Source organism: Lepidochelys kempii, chromosome 3 (genome assembly GCF_965140285.1).
Source record: "Lepidochelys kempii isolate rLepKem1 chromosome 3, rLepKem1.hap1, whole genome shotgun sequence".
Classification (NCBI taxonomy): Eukaryota; Metazoa; Chordata; order Testudines; family Cheloniidae; genus Lepidochelys; species Lepidochelys kempii.
This window is the reverse complement of record NC_136382.1, coordinates 15,360,676-15,380,974: the sequence shown is the minus strand read 5'-3', so window position 1 is coordinate 15,380,974 and position 20,299 is coordinate 15,360,676. Positions and strand designations below refer to the sequence as shown.

General features: G+C 39.5%; 1 protein-coding gene across 22 annotated transcripts in view; it reads left to right on the top strand.

Moving 5' to 3' along the window:
• Positions 1 to 20,299, top strand: part of SUPT3H (SPT3 homolog, SAGA and STAGA complex component) — a 470,436-nt gene that overhangs the window by 335,268 nt on the left and 114,869 nt on the right. For all 22 annotated transcript variants that reach the window (XM_073335778.1, XM_073335781.2, XM_078852051.1 and 19 more), the window contains 3 exons: positions 3,458 to 3,544; positions 8,061 to 8,151; positions 10,287 to 10,423. In XM_073335778.1, the coding sequence (XP_073191879.1) occupies positions 3,485 to 3,544; positions 8,061 to 8,151; positions 10,287 to 10,423 (288 nt within the window). In that variant the 5' untranslated portion in view covers positions 3,458 to 3,484. The remainder of the gene's footprint in view (positions 1 to 3,457; positions 3,545 to 8,060; positions 8,152 to 10,286; positions 10,424 to 20,299) is intronic.

Below are 20,299 nucleotides of genomic sequence, written 5' to 3'. Positions count from 1 at the left end.
GCCTTTTTTTTTGTTCTTAAAAGGCTAAATATGTGTGGGTGCTTCCTGTGCATTAAAATAGCTCAAAATAAAATGTTTTCAAATATTGACTAAGCATATTTAATAATTTAAAGATAAAAAACTATTAATATACAGTAGCTTTGCACTCAGACTACAGCAAGTTCTGTTCCTAGTGCCCAACCTGAGTGCTCTAATTCGAGTAGGGATTAGGGAACTCCACAGGAAGATGGTGGGAAACAATCCTACATCTTCACCAGGGGTCAGGGCAGCACTGATGCCACTTCACAGTTGTTACTGCAGCCTCAGCATGGGAATAGTCTTCATAGCCCCTACACTACATCCCACCCCCAAACACCATGTGGAGACAGTGGCAGTAGATCCACTTGCCCTATCACTGGCTGTTCCATCCTAAAAAGCCATTGCACTTGAGGCTGACTTTGCTCCCATTGAAGCCAATGGCAAAACTCCTATAGACTGCAGTGATGCATAACTGGACCTGATGTTCCGAGGGAGCTGAGCTATACAGAGCTTGACGTATATATCCTCTATGCAATTTCCTGAAATCCCCCTTCCCCACACAACATGATCATAGGAATTCTCCTGAAGCCAGGGCCCTCAGTCCCTAGGAAGGGAAGGAATTGAAACGTTGTATATTAATAGTAATTCTGACAGTCACGACAGTTCATTACAATACAATTATAGCTTTGCACTCAGATATTGTGGTTATATGAGTCAATTATATGCTGTTTAAAACTATAAATACATATTTTGCCCCCAGCCTGGACTATGTGGCATATACTTTTAAAAAAATGCCTAAATACATATTTACCTGAATGTGTTCCAGTTACTCAGGTAAATATGTATGTACCAGTTCAGAAGTAGTTATGGGCTCTTTGAATAAATAATTCATATTTTATAACCTTGCATGAAAGAATTATTCTCCTGTTTTGCCTTTTTTTTAAAAAAAAAATTGAAGAAATAAAATACAGAGCTTCGTTGTGCTTTCACTAAATTAAGGAGGTGCACCAACCAACTAAACCGAGAAAATTCAACTATGTAGCTCCTATTGTGTTGGTATGAACTAAGGACATTAAGCCAGATTTTGATCTTGCTTGCACTAGTGTAAATCCAGAATACTTCTGTTGAAATCAGTGAAGTTATTCTGGATTTTCTTGGGTGTAAATGAGGCCTGAGTCTGGCCAAATGTGCTTCGTTTACACCATTATTTTGTTGGTAAGGAAGGAGAAGCCTTCATTTTAAATTATTTTTGTCACATTCATATCTTCATTGTCATTTGAAAGAAGATTTGTTTGTAGTTGACATAAATTAAGATGTCATTTTTTTGTGATTGGAAGAAGAATGTTGTAAGGATAATGCAAGTGTCTTAAACGATGGTATTTTCTGCACAGAGAGGAGTTACACTAAGATATCTTTTCAGTTTCAGTAGTTCTCCAATTTTATGATATTTGAAAAGGCTGCGTTGCATTATTGTCCATGCCAAGGTCAGTTTTTGAAACACTTATAAATGTATTGGCCCAAATTCACCCATAGGGTAACTCTGTTGACTTGATCTGAGTTACACCAGGGATAAATGCAACCCATTCTTTTTATATTTTTCCCCAGCCTCTTTATATTTTATGCTGGAAATATAAGTACCTTGTGTGCCCTCAGACTAATCAGAATAAGAAGCAGTTTTGCCTTTGCCAAAAAATAGAACGATCATTTTTCACATTCTTACATTTTCCAGTTCAGTTTCAAGTAAGATTATGTTACTGTGACTTCTGAATTCCTGAAAACTCTCTGCTCTCTGTCGCTGTAAAGGCCCAAGTGAGCATTTCAAGGAAAAATCTGAAGCTTTTCATGCAGTATGTTTTGTGTTGTGCATACCAGATACAGTTAACGTTTTGTGTGCATGTGATTAGTGTGGAAAAAAATTAATGCAGTCCAGTATTATGATTTATGGACTGAATCCTTTGCCCACTGAACACTTGCCAAAATGAAAATCTTTTTTTTCTCCTTTGGATATTAGAAACAGCTACTGTTTTTGTTGATCTTTTTAACTTCTGAATAGGTCTATTTCAAGACATAGCAGCATGGGAGCTCAGATTAATAATATACTTATTCAGCCAGTGATGCTGAGTGAAACCATTGCTAGCATGAGTATGAAGGATAGAATTTCTACAAATTATTTTCAGGTGCATTAATGTATTTCTGAAAGTGGAGTATGGAGGCATTTTTGCATGAAAAGAAATGAGATATATATTTTTTGTATCATGTTGCAGGTGTACACATGAGTTTTAATGTAATTGTATTCCTCCCACCAGCTGAGAAAGACGGGGATGAAAGCAAACATCCTGTGATGAAATTCTCCTTACTGGAAAAATATTTCCCAAGCTTGGGATAGGGAAGCAACTAGTCCAATGAGAACTCTGTCCCCCGACCTGGTGTTCAAAGTGACCGCCAGCCTGATTCAAAGCCCATTGGATTCAGTGGAAGGAATTCCAGTGACTTCATTGGGTTTGGGATTAGGCCTCATTAGCCCAGCAACTTGTTATTTATCAGTTTGCCATAGGTTTGGTGTCAACTCGTGTTATGCTGTCTTTAAAATGGACTCTTTGGGACTTGGAAGTGGACTCTTTGCGCAATTTTTTTGAAGCCACCCACATTGCTGTTGGTGTAAAGGGGGTTATTTATTATATGTTCCATTAAAGGCTCTTCTCAGGAGACCTTTGATCCATGGACAGAAGACTCAATGGACTTGGAGGTCTTGCTGGCCTGTAGAGGCACAACCTTTAGGCCACAATGATTATAATGTAGATGAAGGCAGTTCTTTCCCTTCGCACTCCCGTGGCAGCCATAATCTAAACCTATGCAATTGCTCAATTCTTTCTTTGTGTCCTTCAAGTCTGAGTGAAAAAGAACATTCCTAGTGTATGGATAAGATTGGTACTGTTGAAAGTGAAGGACTTTTCCCTAAAAATGTCTTCCTGTATATTTATAGAATTAATGTTTGCTATTGCCCAGAAATTCTCAGCAGAATCAGCCAGCTAGTCTGCCCCTTTTATAGGAAGAGCTTTGCTTTTTACTTGTCTGCATTAGAGGACTCATGTCTGTTCTCTAGACTGCACTAGAAAATGTTTTGAAGAAAAGAAATGGTAGAAATTACAATTGTATATGCTGAGAAACAAGAGGTTTTACTTTTAAATGCAGCATTATGATTGTTGAGATATGCCAAAAGCTTTTCAGTCTTTATATAATTTATGGCTGGAATTTTGGTTAATGGGAGTTGGGTGATTGACTCCCTTCGGCACTTCTGAAAGTCCCAGCCTATATTTTTAAGATGATCTATATTTTCCAACATGTCACCACAGTGTATTTATCTGAACCTATTTTGAAACCTACTAAATACAACATATATTACAGAAGCCATAGTTGTACATTTCTTTGTTTTTATCAGTTGCAGCAAGCAGCTGAAGTTTCTCAGATGAGAGGAGCTCGAGTCATCTCTGCTGAAGATCTTCTGTTTTTGATGCGCAAAGATAAGGTACAGTAATAAGCTAGTCAATTTATATTATGAACTGTAAGTTAGACAATGTGTATGTTAGTTTAATCTGTTCACTTAGTTTAAACCAAGGGAGGCATCCTTATGAATAGCAATTTGTAAAAAGGATAATGTCATTATAATTAGTTCAGTTTTAGTTTCTGGGATAACTTCAACTTATCAATAGATTTTTCACTTGATTGTTTTCACCTGCACTGGCAGAGTGATAGCAAGTTGACCTAGTAGGTTGTTTTCATCTCAAATAATAATTTAGACTATGATAAGCCGTAGCCTCTCTCTCCCTTCCACTTATATCATTAACAATCATTATAACATCCTTCCGCTTACCTGAACTCTGGCTCCTGATGTGACACTTGGCACAGCTCTGTCCTTTCCCCTCTCTACATCTAGGATGTCAATAAATCATGTCTGTTTTTTAATAATATTTCCCCAAATCATCTCTCTTCCTTCTTCCTCCCTCCCAAACAAGCTTCCAAAACCCTGGTTGATATCCCATTCCTCTCTCATCTTGAGTATTGGCACCCTCAAACTGTACACTCCAGTTAATCCTGCATGTTGCAACTAAAATCGTCTTCAGCTCTCATTATTATGAATTTTTCCTTCTTATTTGAATCCTTCTGCAGGCCTCTGATCTCCTTCTACATCAGATTTTACATTTTCATCAATCAACATGTCTTACTGTATTTTGGCATCCATCTTCCACAGCCAGCTGTGGTTTGCACTGTCACCAAACATGAAATACCTTCTCTGATCCTGCTTGCCACTTCTCCTTCAAATCCCTCTCTTGATTAGTCTTCCACTGCTGACCTCCATTTCCTCCCCTCGATTTCCTCAAAATAAGAACGTTAGCTTATAAAAATAAACTACAATATCTAACAGACTCCTAGCCAATTCAACATATATCCTAAAGTATTTTAAGGTCAGAAACTAACAAGATGTATATATGACCTTTTCTTTCTTCACAATCAGGTCTCATTGTCTACTTAGATTGTAATCTCTTTGCAACATGGACCACCATTTCATTATTATACCGGGGCTACCAGCAACTCTGTTGTTAAAGTTGCCTTTTATAAGACTTCATTTTCAGTTGCTTATAACTTTGTCAAATTTTAACCATTTGGACTGAAATTTTTCTTGCCAAGTGTCTCCTCAGGCTGAAATTTTGTGGAAAATTTCAACTAAAATGATGTACACTTTTCTAAGAACTAAGCTAGGGACAAATACACTTTTTTGGCCATGTTAAAAATATTCCGGTGACCTTTGCTTTGTGAGGCTCTAGTCCCTCCATGCTGTGAAATATGAACTTGAAATTTGGCAAGAGTGTGGTCTGTGTGTCAAGAATGTGCTTTTTGCCATCCCCATGAAAATGCACCCAAATTAGGTCAAGTTATAAGCCTTTGAAAAATCAGTTTGCACATGCTCAGTAGAGACTTCCTAGAGCTTAACAGATAAAAATTCTAAGGATTCCATCTATAATGAACATGCTCCAGCTGACATGACTGAGCGTGACTTTCCATGCACTGGCGGCTCTGGGCTGGTGCAGACATGTTGGGCTGGGTACAAGAATTGAGACCAGGAAACCTGTCTCTCCTGTGCTTGCAATGCCCCCATTGCTGATGTGCAGCATGGAAGAAGAAGCTACCTGATATAAATATAGATGGGACAAGAACCAAAGCTGGCATGCGGGGGGGGGGGACCAAATGAGACAAGTTGCTCGGGGTAACCCATGACTGGGACTGGAAGATGGGGTTGCAGGGTGGGAACTGGGACTGACTCGGCCAGGAGACTTACATTGGGAGCAGGGGTTAGAGACTAAGACTGGCTGGGCAAGAAGACAGGAAATGGGAAGCAGTGTGACAGTGGGAAGACCGATCTGCTGGTGTGGGGTGGGGAGACAGATCTGATGAGGAGCTAGGATGCCGGGGAACAGCTGGGACTGGCTGAGCAAAGAGACTGGGAGAAAGAACTGGGTGGAAGGAGGAGCTTAGATGAGAAGGCTGGGAACGAGACAGAGAAGGGAATAACTTAAGTGAGGGGGGAGGCATCGGGAGATGGGGGGAAGGGAGAAAGACACATTGGTGTTTCAGCCAGCATGTGGGAACTGGAACTGACTGATCAAGGAGACTGAAGACAAGGAGTTGTTGGGGTGGGAAGGAACTGGAATGCCTAGGCAAAGAGACCAGGACTGAGAGCAAAAGTTGGAGGGACAGCTTGGCAAAGAAATGGTAAAGCACGTTCTCCTCCAGAGCCTGAAATGGAACCCAAGATTCCTGAGTCTCACCATTCCTCTGCTGTCAGCAAATATCTATGAAACCCACTGGCACAGTGTCTCATTCCCCTCTAGTAGAGGATGGCTAATTACTACTGCTGTCAGTTACTCAGTTGGCTCAAATGGCAGAGGTCTGTGTGGTGGATCTGCAGATTCCAACCCTGCTGATGATCCATGTGATGTCAGTATAATGCCACATGATGGATTTTCTATTTTTTAGTTTGCTTTTTAAGAAATTAGAAAGTTGCACACAAAAACTGCTGAAAGAATGTTATTAAGGTTGCAAAGTCAAGCACTCAAAAGTAAGGAAACTGAACAATGAAGAGAAAATAAAATATTGAGTAGCTGCTGTTCAAGTAAGCTTTGTCCATCCTGTGCACTGAATGACGCAGGTGTCCTGTGGAAAAAATAGTATCTGGTCATGTAATTAAAGTTGCAATCCATACACCCCAGGGTCAAAATTAAGATTGTGTAGGCAACTGTAAATCTGGCATTTCCTAACTTAAAAATGCTTGATATTTCAACTTAAATAATGTTATTGTAATATAATTTCCTGCCTGTCTGTCTCTCTCTTCTCTCCTCCCTCCCTCGCTGTGAGATGAAGGGCTCCTACTCTATTTGGTGCCTGCACTGAGCTGAGGATGGGCAGCTGAGGCCATGTGCGAGGTCTGGGGTGGGGCAGTGTATGTTGTGATAAAGGGAGCCCTAGAATGGGGTCTCTGCTGCTGCTGTGGTGTGGTGGCCTTAAAATGTTCATATTCTGTTACTGTTCTGGTATGTTGCCAAAAATTGCCTGAGGAATGCAAGCAAGAGAAGGGAAATGGTGATTTTAAACAGTTTAATATTGCAGCCAAACCTGACTGGAATTTTATGGGACAAATGACACAATTCTAGCCTCAGTGCTCTGTCCCTCCTGCATTTTGTAGGCTTGCTGCAAACAATGGAGCTGCTAGAGCTTCTCAGAAAAAGACTATAAGAATACTTTGTAATGGAAAGTGTCATGCAACCCCATATTTTGGTTGCCTTAGTTTTTTCTATTATAATAAGTAGACAAATTCAGAAATAAGGTGTACATGTTTGACTATGAAGGTAATTAACCACTGGAACAATTTTCCAGGGGTTGTGGTGGATTCTCTATCACTGACCATTTTTAAATTGAGATTGGATGTTTTTCTAAAAGATGAACTCTAGGCATTATTTTGGGGAAGTTCTATGGCCTGAACTATACAGAAGGTCCCACTAGATGATCACTGTGGTCCCTTCTAGCCTTGGGATCTATGGATAAGTATTCTGGTCAAGAAATGAAATAATTTGGACTAAAAATGTTGAAATCATTTTCATTCCCCAGGTTTACACAAGGAACAAATTTTCAAAATTCAACATTTTCTTAGATTTTTTTTAATATTTTTCATTTTCTACCTTTTCCTTTTTTCCCCTTTTTTCCTCTATCCCACTTGTTCTTTCTTTAATCACTACCCTTTTTTCTTCTTTTGTCACTAAATAAGGTAAGAAAGGAAAGGGAAAGGGATACCAATAAACCAAAGAAACCCAAAAAGCTGAGAAACTGCAACAGTTTGTGTTTTCTGATTTTGTCAAAGCACAAATTCTTGATAATTTTTCATTTTGAAAAATGGCCTATTTTTGACATATCATTTGAAAATTTTCACCTCTAATCATAGAGCATGATATGCACACAGTAGCTGTTAGGCTTCCAAGAGGGTGTTAGAGGAGGTTGGTTAATGTTCACTCAGAGCTCCTGGAACTGTGTGTTTATAGGCTAAATTTTCAAAAGTAAATAATGATTCTGGGTGCCCAACTTGAGATACCTTAAGCAGGCCTGATTTTCTGAAAGTGTTGAGCATCCGTCTTCTGAAAATCAGCCTTTAGTGGTTTGGCACCAAAAATCACCTGTCACTTTTGAAAATTTAGGCCCCAGAGTCAATAGAATTTTTATCACTGCACTATAATAAATCTGTAGAGGGCCCAAATTAGCAGCTGCTCATGTGGATGATTCCTAAAAGTCATTGGGGTTTTCCATGCATTGAGCTGCTGGAAAATCAGAGATTCTGGATATATTTAGTAAATATTACATATTAACCGAATAATATACTTACTTTCTCTCTCTCTCTACGTACACACAGTGTGTGTTCTATAATGATCCCTATTCTGTAAAGCAACATTTTGTATACATTTTAATCATGATCAATGTACTTTTTTTTCCTCCCTTAGAAAAAGCTTAGAAGGCTGCTCAAATATATGTTCTTCCGAGACTACAAATCTAAAATTGTCAAAGGCATTGAAGAAGATGATCTCCTTGAAGGTAGAAAAACTTTAAGATACTTTTGCCTTTTTAAGGGAATAATCAAATTGTGCACTGTGAATCTCAACAGAAAATATATACGCCCATCTAAATAGTTTTTGACACTCAAAATATTGGCTTATTTGGCAAGTCCATTTAACCTTGTGCTTTTCCATTCAGATTACTTCATAAAAGTTCAATATTTCCATTCACCATCCAAATGATAAGTCGGACTGTTTAATGTCAGAACTGTGTTGAACTAAGAAATTGGTGCTGATTAAAAGGCTAATTGATTTCAGTATGGGTAATTTAAATGTGGCAGCTACAGTGTGCAAGGGAGAGGTACATGTCTTTGAGATTCATTTGAATGGACATTTGTTAATTTATTATCAAGGGTTTTTGACATATTTTACGAAGGAACCATAATCTTAAAGTCACTTACTACTGATATATGACCAGAACTTTCTTCCTGTGTTGTTTGAAATTTTAAGGAACCAATGCATAGTTTAAACAATTGGAAACACTTTTTCTTCTCCATTTCATAAGCAAGTCACAGAATTTAAAACAACTGGACATAACTTTTAATCTGAGTAGATTTTGGTTTCATCTTGGGCCAAATCTTCAGTTAGTAAATATCCATTTAACTCCACTGAAGTCAGAGAAGCCATGCTGATTTACACTAGCTGAAGAGCTGGCCTCTCATTGGCAGATAGTAAGGTTGCAGATAGACCCGATCAGAGGTAAATCTTTCTTACTTTTAATAGATACTTGAGGAGGGAGTCTCTTTCTGTTTTACACTTTGGCAAAACTTTTGTAGCTTGTCATGCCAATAAAGTCTCACTAAATTGAACTAAATTGATTTGAATTAAGTAGTAAATTATAGTTTTCATATCTAAATCTTTTGTAAGTCATGAACTTTTGAAAATGCCACTAAAAAGTAAGTATTCCCCTGAAAATTAAGAGTTAAATTTTCAAATGGGGCTTTATAGTTGCAGCCATGAATTCTAAGCACACTGTATTTTACACATGCAGTGTCCATTGTACAAATTGTATGCGCAAATATAGTGCTGAAACTATAGAAGCCCCATTTGAAAATTTGACCGTCATTTTTTGTGGTCTCATCTACTGTACTTGCTGAATTTTCAGTTTTATAGCAAAATGAGGTTCCCAGCCTTCATATAGATATGACATGTTGTGCCAGGATTTCTTCATGGGCTACTTAGCAACTGGCTTGTTGTCTTCCTTCCCCTTTTTCTTGTTTGTTTCTTTACCGGGAGGGGATTGTCCTCTTGGTAAATAGGCTGTGTGTCCAACTATCTCCGTAGTTGACAGTGGGATAAAACAGGCTCTAATTCTGCTCTAATGCCAACAGTTTAGTTAACTTTTTACCCAGGGTCTTCTGGAGTTTGTCTGAGAGGTGACTTATCTTATATCCTGTCCTAGCAGCAAAGTTGCATTTTGAGGTTTGTGTGATGATTGCTTTTAAGACATAAGGTCATTAAGATTGACTGATTGCCATGTATGCATTTGGGAAGGAACTTTCTCCCCTGTGTTACATTGGCTGAGTGTATGCATGCACATGAGAGAGGAGTCACCTCCGCAGGAAGATTCTGTGCAGATCAGGTGGTAACAAGAAAGGGTTTTAAAGTGTTTGCTTATGATTGGCAGGGCAGAGGGCGTATCAGTTATGGTTGAGCATAGGGCAGTTTTGGCTCAGATGATTAGCAGGTAGTGCCCTGTTTGATATAGTTCACTTTCATACTGCACTCTGGTTATGAAAGCCTGTGATGTTAGTAATTAATGTTGCAGTTTGATAAGTGGTTGTCATGGCCTCATTTTCCAAACTCAGACATTTGGGGTCAGGAGGCACTAATGATTGTGTGAGGATGGGTGTGAAGATATAAGTAAAAGCAGGCCCTCACAACTGTGCACAGGTACAGAGCCTCCCATGAGCAAAAATGTCCTTTTCCAAAAGAGGGTTTAAACTTAGTGACTAACAGAACATTTCGAATATATTTGTTAGCAGAATGGGAAGCACTGTATTGTTCAAACAGGTCCTCACTTTTAATGTTATTAAAGTATGTCTTGCAGATGTAAAGAGTCACAGATGAACCAAAATAACAGACTTGTTTTTAATTTTGTTCACCTTTCTATAGACAAATTCAACAGTAGCAGTGTCAACAAACGTCAGAAGCTGGCTCAAGACTTTCTCAACTCTATTGATCAGACTGGGGAGCTCTTGGCTATGTTTGAAGATGATGAGATTGATGATGTTAAACAAGAGCGGATGGAGGTAATTTCTGTCCTTTTCACATCCAATCCCAGAATAGAAAGGAAATGTGCGATAGATGTCATAGATCATGTTGTTCTGATATATTTTTTTCTCACCACTTTTCAAATCATTGATGCCTTTCTAGGTAGATGGTGTAAATATAATCTTATTTCCATGTTTCTTCAAAGAAGCAAATGTTTCTTGATATCCTGCGTATGCATGCTGAGAGGTAGGGGGATGAACTAGATGTATTTCAGAGTAACAGCCGTGTTAGTCTGTATTCGCAAAAAGAAAAGGAGTACTTGTGGCACCTTAGAGACTAACCAATTTATTTGAGCATGAGCTTTCGTGAGCTACAGCTCACTTCATTGGATGCATACCGTGGAAACTGCAGCAGACTTTATATACACAAAGAGAATATGAAACAATACCTCCTCCCACCCCACTGTCCTGCTGGTAATAGCTTATCTAAAGTGATCATCAGGTTGGGCCATTTCCAGCACAAATCCAGGTTTTCTCACCCCCCCACCCCCATACACACACAAACTCACTCTCCTGCTGGTAATAGCTCATCCAAACTGACCACTCTCCAAGTTTAAATCCAAGTTAAACCAGAACATCTGGGAGGGGGGGGGGTAGGAAAAAACAAGGGGAAATAGGCTACCTTGCATAATGACTTAGCCACTCCCAGTCTCTATTTAAGCCTAAATTAATAGTATCCAATTTGCAAATGAATTCCAATTTTGCAGTTTCTCGCTGGAGTCTGGATTTGAAGTTTTTTTGTTTTAAGATAGCGACCTTCATGTCTGTGATTGCGTGACCAGAGAGATTGAAGTGTTCTCCGACTGGTTTATGAATGTTATAATTCTTGACATCTGATTTGTGTCCATTTATTCTTTTACGTAGAGACTGTCCAGTTTGACCAATGTAAATGGCAAAGGGCCATTGCTGGCACATGATGGCATATATCACATTGGTGGATGTGCAGGTGAACGAGCCTCTGATAGTGTGGCTGATGTTATTAGGCCCTGTGATGGTGTCCCCTGAATAGATATGTGGGCACAGTTGGCAACGGGCTTTGTTGCAAGGATAAGTTCCTGGGTTAGTGGTTCTGCCACCATCTGAATTGGAATTCATTTGCAAATTGGATACTATTAATTTAGGCTTAAATAGAGACTGGGAGTGGCTAAGTCATTATGCAAGGTAGCCTATTTCCCCTTGTTTTTTCCTACCCCCCCCCCCAGATGTTCTGGTTTAACTTGGATTTAAACTTGGAGAGTGGTCAGTTTGGATGAGCTATTACCAGCAGGAGAGTGAGTTTGTGTGTGTATGGGGGTGGGGGGGTGAGAAAACCTGGATTTGTGCTGGAAATGGCCCACCTTGATTATCATGCACATTGTAGGGAGAGTGGTCACTTTGGATGAGCTATTACCAGCAGGATAGTGAGTTTGTGTGTGTGGTTTTTGGGAGGGGGGTGAGAGAACCTGGATTTGTGCAGGAAATGGCCCAACTTGATTATCATGCACATTGTGTAAAGAGTTGTCACTTTGGATGGGCTATCACCAGCAGGAGAGTGAATTTGTGTGGGGGGGTGGAGGGTGAGAAAACCTGGATTTGTGCTGGAAATGGCCCAACCTGATGATCACTTTAGATAAGCTATTACCAGCAGGACAGTGGGGTGGGAGGAGGTATTGTTTCATATTCTCTGTGTGTATATAAAGTCTGCTGCAGTTTCCACGGTATGCATCCGATGAAGTGAGCTGTAGCTCACGAAAGCTCATGCTCAAATAAATTGGTTAGTCTCTAAGGTGCCACAAGAACTAGATGTAGTCATAGATCTTTCAATCCATCTCAGCTCTGTTTTCCTTGGATAGACAGCAAATTCTATTTCAAAATATTGTGGTTAGGATAGTGCCAATTGTGAGGAAGTCTTTCTGATTACTCCTTTTATATGGGAAAATGTTTTTAAAAAATGTACAATCAGCTTCCTTTTTCCATGTTAGCATAGCTTAGAAATAAAGTGGAAAGTGTTCTGCTCCCACACCACACAGTCTTGAGCTTATCCTTCTCTGTTTAAGATCTGCTTCCTTTTCTATGTATACATTTAAAGTCTATCTTCATTATTATTTCAGAGATCTGCCCTGAATGTCTTTACTTTGTATTATTTATAAGATCTCTAAAGTGTCTTGTTTGCTTTTTAAAAAGAATTTACATATTTTCAGTGGTAGAGAGGTGGTAGGGGTTTTTGTTGTTGTTGTTGTTTTTCTTTTCTTTGTGGTGAGCTGTCTGACGTATTTGACAACTATGCCTTCCTGGTTCTTCTATCTGTTGGTGGATTTCCTAAGAAGCCTAGATAAGAAATAACTTGATTTTCATCCTGTGCTAGAATAGTAGTTTTCAGTCTTTCTTGTACTTGGACCTCCCATCCCAATTAGGCAGAATCTTGCCAGGATCTCCTCCCATTTAGTAATACGGGGAGGGCTGGGTGGTTTCTCAACCTGGGGGTCACAACCATGCCATAGAGCAATGGTTTCCAGCCTCTGTAGCAGGAGTGGCAATTCAGCCAAGTCATTTAAGATCTTCCCTCTCCACCACTCAACCTGCATTTCAAGTTCCTTGGAGGAAGGACATTTCCTTTTATTGCTTCTGTACAGCACCATTCATGTTTTTGGCACAGTATACAAGTGGTAAGTAGTAATACTATATTAATGAGAGAGCAACTGTTCTGGCCCATAACTGTTTGCTGCTTTACATTTACTTGTGCCAGTACAACCAACTTTTTAGTCAGCTAAACTGTAGGAGTTGCTTGAAAAGTGTGAAGACACTTATCCTGGAGGAGCCCATTCCTACTTTCTAGATAATTCTTTTCTATCAGCCTGCTGGGGAATATGCTCACATGCCATAGGCTAAGCTTTAGCATGACTTCATTTACCCTTTTTTCCCCACTCATAAAAGTTCAGTTCATGAATCGTAGGGGATGCAATTAAATTCATAATAGGATTGATTCTCCTCTGACGCTGGTTTTACAGTGGTCTAGTTCCATTAGTTTCAATGAATTTACTCATGATTTGCACCAGAATGAGAAAAGAGCCATGCCCTATAACTTTTACAGTACATTCACATTGAAACTCCATGAAGTCTGTAGTCAGTGTTTGTAATAGAACCAGAAATCTAGTTCATGATGCATGTTACTTCAAAGTGCTCAGAATTTTGCCCCCCTCCACACTTTTTTTTAATTTTATTTTTTGGAGTGGATCGGGAGAAATAAGCAATTGCAGAGAATGTATTCCATTCCTAAAAAGAAGAGTTGTTAGTATGTTAAGTAGTCTAGTGTATCACATTTTCTGTGTGCAGTAGATTATGATTAACCCATGCTAAATTTTGGAGGAAGTCCAATAGACATACATACTTTCAAAACTTTAACAACCTTCTTTAAGGAATTAGTGTACTTAAATCGTGAACTGTGATCTAAAGGCAGTGTTCCTTTTAGGTATCAATTACCTCAGAAATGTGTGGTTATCTTGGTTTGGACAACTGCAAATGGTTTCAGTTCTGCTTTGCCCAGGGCCAAAAACATGCTAAGTTGTCCAGAGCAGATGATAAACATATATTTCTGATGTCATTATGGGCTAAACAGGATATGATTGTTTAGTGGTATGGTTTCACTTATGATACCGAAAGCAAATATTGTCTATGCTTTATTTCTTTAAAAAATATTTGATAAAATTATAGCTGAAATTACATGAAATGTCTTCCTCTTCTATGATGTCCATCACGTATTTCCATCACTGAAGATTAAGGAAAGCTCCAACCCATTTTCAAACACTAATGAAGTAGAACAAGTAGCTTTGATTAAAAAATATCAGCTAACTCTGTTAATTTACATAGAAGGGGCATTCTACAATCAGAATATCTTGCAGCTAGAGACATCTTACTATAGTGTTAATCTGACACAAGCATACTACCTCTGGCAATTATAGGAATCAAAAAGGTGCAAGTGAAAGATGAACAATCTTAAAATTCAGGGCTTAAAAGTAATTGAGAGTAGAAGAATCATTCTCAGTTCAATTAAGTACATGATTATATTGCAATTGTATTGTATATTACAGTCCATGTATCAGTATAAGAAAGTATCAAAAACAGCAATAAATAGTTGCAGCAGTGGTCAACTGCCTTGTCAATAAAAGCTGGATTAGTGATTCTGTATCACTGAATCGTTAAACCTCAGTGTTCCAGACTAAGAGTAAACGACCCATGTTATGCTACTTAAAGTAACAAAACTGTAGATGGAATAAAGTATTCCACCTCATAGACATAACTTGACTATAGACAGTAGAAAGTGGAACTGTCAGGAGCATAGAAATTGCCTGTTTCTGATTTTTTAGGTTACAGTTTCTCAAGAATAAACCACAACTGTGGTAGTCTTTTGGGAAACCATGTTTGACTTATGGATTGTAGCCTCCTGCCTTTAAAGTGCAGTAGAATAATCAGCATTGGCATCACTCTGTGATTGAATTTTCCTTCTGCTGCCTCTAGTGTACCATAGAATCCATTAGCACAACGAAACATTGCAAATAGATTGCAAGTTTGCTTTCCTCTGTGTCTTAAAAGTCGCACTTCAAAAGAGAAAATTGGTTAGAATTAGAATTTGTGTATGACATGGCTTGGCCAAAGAGGTGAGCTGGCATGTGCTGGTCTAAACTTTTTGCATTTGTCTTCTAATTTACTGATTGGATTGTGTGCATGTGAATGCGCTGGTACTTCGAACTTCTCAGGTGGTCTATTTTCATAAATATTAGTTTGGCCACGTACTTCACTCTCCTATGGATGACAGCCTTTCAGATTTTAAGATGCGCTGGAGGAGCTTCAGGTTGCTGTGGTAATTGTCTTCAATTACATGCCTTTTTGAGGCAAGAACTCTCTCTCTCGTTCGTGTCACCTAATATACAATAAGATACTAATTCCTGCGAGGTGGACCCTTTAAAAAAACAACCTACCAGGAGTGCCCCATTAAGATTACAAAATCAAGCTCTCAAAGGTCAGGAAATGCTCTGTTAAGGTTAAGAGGAGGAACACTCTACTGTCAAGAAATACAGAGTGAAAGTAGATTTGCTCTCATATTTGGGGCAGATCCCTTTCTAAGCTCAGGTAAACTACAATGTTCTGGTTCGCTGCCCTGCACAATCTCAGCCCCAACATGAGTTAGAACAACCAACCTGTGCCACCTGGTAACAGTCCCTAAGAGACCATCCACTAATGAGTACTGCTGAACTCCAGTCATGCCCCTTGTGGCCCGTCCCTTATCTCTGACCAAAAGGTGTGGTGGCATAGAAGCAAATTATGCTGACTTTATGTCAGCTGAGACTTCCCACATGCCAGAGGAATTCACAGCTGGATAGGTAATGGTTAATATGTGGTCCCTCTGTACCTCCTGAGTGGTGGAAATGGCCTGGATCAATGAAGAGAATCTGGTTTCCAATCTTAGTACATGGTGCATAAGTACAGTTTACTCCGTAGTCTTTACAGAAATGGCTTTTATGTACTTTGTTTATCTGCAACACACACAGTAAACCAAAGCACTTACAAAATGCTAAATAAATATCTGGCTACAAAAATTGTATTCTGAATCATAATGTGAAGTAAGGATGCCGGTGGTCTTTTCTTACTTCTGAATGCTTAATTGTGCAAATACAGGACATTTTCAAAAGTGTCTAAAGGATTTAGGAGCACAAGACCCATTGAAAGTCAGTGTGCTCTAAAATCTCTTAGCTGCTTTTGAGAATACCAACGTAAAGTTCTCCTAATGTTTTTTCATATAAAAATTTGTCAGAATTACTGCTATATGCTGATAAAAATTAGAAACAAATATTTTAATAGTCAGAACTGTTGTTTATTTTCAGCTAAAGTAATTGCAAAAATGACCCATTTTAAATGTAATTTAGTGTAGAAGGTTTCTTTTCCTTTCTAAAAAAGTCATTTGCCATCATTTGTTTTATAATGGTGATATCTCCCCCACAGGGAAAAAGCCTTCCCATCAGAAATCTGAACTGACATGCAAAGGAATGCAAACAGCATCACACTGTGAATGCTGTATTTCAGTTGTTGTTCCCTTAGGATTAAAAGGAACACCATTCATCTGTCACTCTGTCTGCTAGTTTAGGGATATATTTCCAACACTCCGATTTTATACAGCAATAATTCAGCAGGAATAGCCACCATAATGCTTTCATAGTACATTGCATTTTTGAATAAACAGTGGAGGGAAAATAACTTCAATAGAAGAATACAGTACCTTTAGAAAGTAGGCTTGAAGCCAAGAAAAAGTTAAAGCTTGGTTACATTTGGAAAGGGGTAGGCAAAATGTGTGGCTTGTTAGAAGATATTGTCCTATAAAATTACACACAAGACATATTTAAAAACGAAGTAGGCCAGTATACCACCTGTTCTAAGATCCGTAGATTCATATTCAGTTTAGACCTGATTCTCCCAATGGAGCTAATGGAAATACTTGCACTCATTGAAAAACCTATGGTGAGCTGTGCATAGTTCACGGAAAAGAAACTAGTTTCACTCACTCTTTTGCAAAATAGAGTAAGTTGCAAGGAATTCTTCTTTAATCTCCCAGCAGGAAGAGGGCTGTGTGTGGAATGTATAGGACTGGTTCATTTCTTGTGTGTTCTGTAGAAACAGTGGGTGTGGAGTTTCAAAAAGGTGTAGTGGTGCCCAAATACCTTGTTCATTATGCTCATGTAGAGAACGAGCACAAATTGCTGCCCTTAGGTGCAGTGCATCGGGCTGGGCACTGGAAGTGAGAGCAGCCTGTCTCTTCTGTGCTCTCAGTGGCTCCCCCCTGGAGGAGGAAGCCATCTGATTAAAATGCAGAGGGAACAACCTGTGGACCAGGAGCGGGGGAGAGGAGTAGATTGGGATAAGTAGTCTAGTGAGACTGGGACTGGAGGAAGGGATGGAAACTGCCCCTGGGAGCTGGAGAGCCAAGATGAGGATGGATTGGGCAAGGAGACAGCCTAAGAACCATGGGAAAGAGAGGGATTGGCTGGACAAGAAGACTGGGAGCTGGGGTGGGGAGGGTGGCATTGGGAGCCAGTGAAGGAAACTGGGGGTGTATGGGGAGCAAGGTTATTTGGGGGGAAACAGATCAGATGTGGAGCTGGGGAGAAGGGGGCAAGACAGATGTGGAGCTGGGGAGAAGGGGGCAAGGGACTGGATGGACAAGGACTGGGATTAGGAACCACTGGGTGGGAACAAGGGCAACAAGAGGAGAGAAAGATCTGACACGGAGTGGGAGAACTGGGACTGAAATTGGACTGGGACTGAAACTGGATGAGGAGCTTGGGGAGGTAGCCTGGAACTGAAAGCTGGTTGGGTGGAAAAGGAGAGACAGATTGGACAAGGAGCCTGGAGGGGATGAACTGGCTTGGCAAGAAGACAGGAACTGGATGTTGGGATTCCAACAGCGAGCCTGGAGGGAGAGACTAGGACTGGCTGGGAAAGGAGAATGGGACTGGGGCACGGAGCCAGGCATGGGAAGAGACAGGATGGAACAGGGATATGGCAAAAGAGTTTGTTTCCACTAGACTACACTCCCATCCAGAGCCTGGAAGGGAATCCAGGATTCTTGAGTCTCACCGCTCCTCTGCTGTCAGCAAATATCTGTGAACCCCTCAGCAAAGCATTTTATCCCCTTCTAGTACTGGTCCACATACAAAATTCAGTCTGCTCCTACTATCAGTTTATTGTTTGCTAAGGTCTGTGTGGTGAATATAAAGGTTGCAATGCTACTGACTGCCCATGTGGGTGTCAGTATGATGCCACCTTATGGAATTTTTTTCCCAGTTTATATTTTCTTAAAGCCTAGAAAATATATATCCAAAAAAGCTATATTAAATGAACATTATTAAGGTTGCAAAGTTAAGCACTCAAGAGTTAGGAAATATCAGAATTAAGTTTCCTTAGACAGCCGTCTTTTGCATATGCATTATGATCTAATTTTTCCACAGGACCCTTGTCTCATTCAGTGCACAAGATGAACCTGCTCTGGAAATTAATCAGGATTCTGTAGTGAAGGAGACTGTTGCCTGTAGACCCCATGCTGGGCAAGTCACTTAAATCAAAAATTGCTGCAAGTGGTCACTTTTTGTGTGTTCCTCATTTTCTGGGTGTCCGACTTGAGACCTTTGCAGAAGTACTGAGCACTCTCAGCTGCAAGTAAAGTCAGTGGGAACGGTGTTTTGAGCATATCAAATGCTATATAATACTAAGTACTCTCAAAAATCAGGTCGAAGGTGTCTCAAACTGTAGCTACTTTTGACCTTAATCTCTCTGTGCCTCAGTTCCCCATCTATAAAATGGGGATTGTGACTGGGTGCCTGTGATGAGCCACACTGAAAATACCACACTCAGGGCAGACTGCAAGAAATAGGACCGGCAATCCCCCAAACTGGTGGTTTACTCTCTAAATAGATTCACCAAGCCAGTAACAAAATAGCTTCTGCAGGGCAATATTGGTTAACCAGAAGACAAACATAGTCCTGCTTAGACATTTCAGCCCTCGGCTCCTATCCAGATAAATAGGTCTGATATGGTGAGGGATTATTGAAAAGCTAATTCACCGTATGTGAGATTTTTATTAATCCCAGAGGATCAGACACACCCTCAGGTCAATATATAGTTCAGATCTTACCCAAATATCACACTGTCAGCCAATGCTCAGTAAGCTAACTAAAAATTTATTAATGAAAGAAAAGCAGAGTTATAAATGGTTAATAGATCATATGCATACAAATGACTGCAAAGTCCTTATATCAGGTTCGTAGCAGTGATGGAAATGACTGATGACTTGTAACATCTCTCTGGTAACTTCCAAGAGATTATAAGGTCCTCAGTTTATAGTTCAAGATGCTCCTTTTAGTTGTAAATCCACCGTCTAGAGAATTAGAGCAGGAAAAGAGGCAACATGGAGATGTCTTTTATGTTCTCTGCCATGTTCATGGAAAATTACTGTCCCAAACAAAGTCCACAGCCCTTGTTTGTGAAAAGTTACTGGCCCAGAATGGTGTCTAGGGTGACATGAGCATATCACATGTCCTTATACATGGTTTGCTGAATCACGGGATGGCCACCAGCACGTAGCTGTCTGAGGCATCCACAGAAGACCTACTGGGTGGGATGAGTTTCTTCTATAGCTCATTGTGGGAGCTGGGTGTCCTTGATAGACCATCAATACATAGCTGTCTAGCCCTGATGTAAATCTATCTGGTGCATGTCATCCAAGAATATGACACGGGTTTAAGATGCAAGTACATAGCCAATATTCATAACTTCAGATACAAAGATGATACATGGATTTAACCAGGATAATCATGCTTGACAGATTATAACTTTTCCATCGACACCTTACATGATACACTTTGTACAAGATGTATGGTAATTGTATGATATAAATGGTCATCTTTAATCATAAAGCATCACAGGGATAATACCACCTTCTCACCTCAGAGGGTTTTGTGAAAATAAATTAATATTTGTGAAGTATTCAGATACTACAGCAATGAGCAGCATAGAAAAAGTCCATGAGGAAATAAATAATTGTGTCTTCAAAGCAAGGTTTGAATAATGTGCAGTAAATAAGGCATTGGGCCACAGATTGAATAACGAGGATAAAACAAAATATTAAATAGCTGCTCAGTAAGTGAGCACCATAGATTCTGTGCACTGAATGAGAAAGGGATCCTGTGGAAAAAATAGTATCGTGATTAAAGACTGCATCATAATGCATACTCACAGACAACCTTAATTCTAGCATTTCCTAACTTTTTAGTGGTTGACTTTTCAACCTTAATAACATTATTTTAATGTAATTTGTGTGTGTAAAAGATA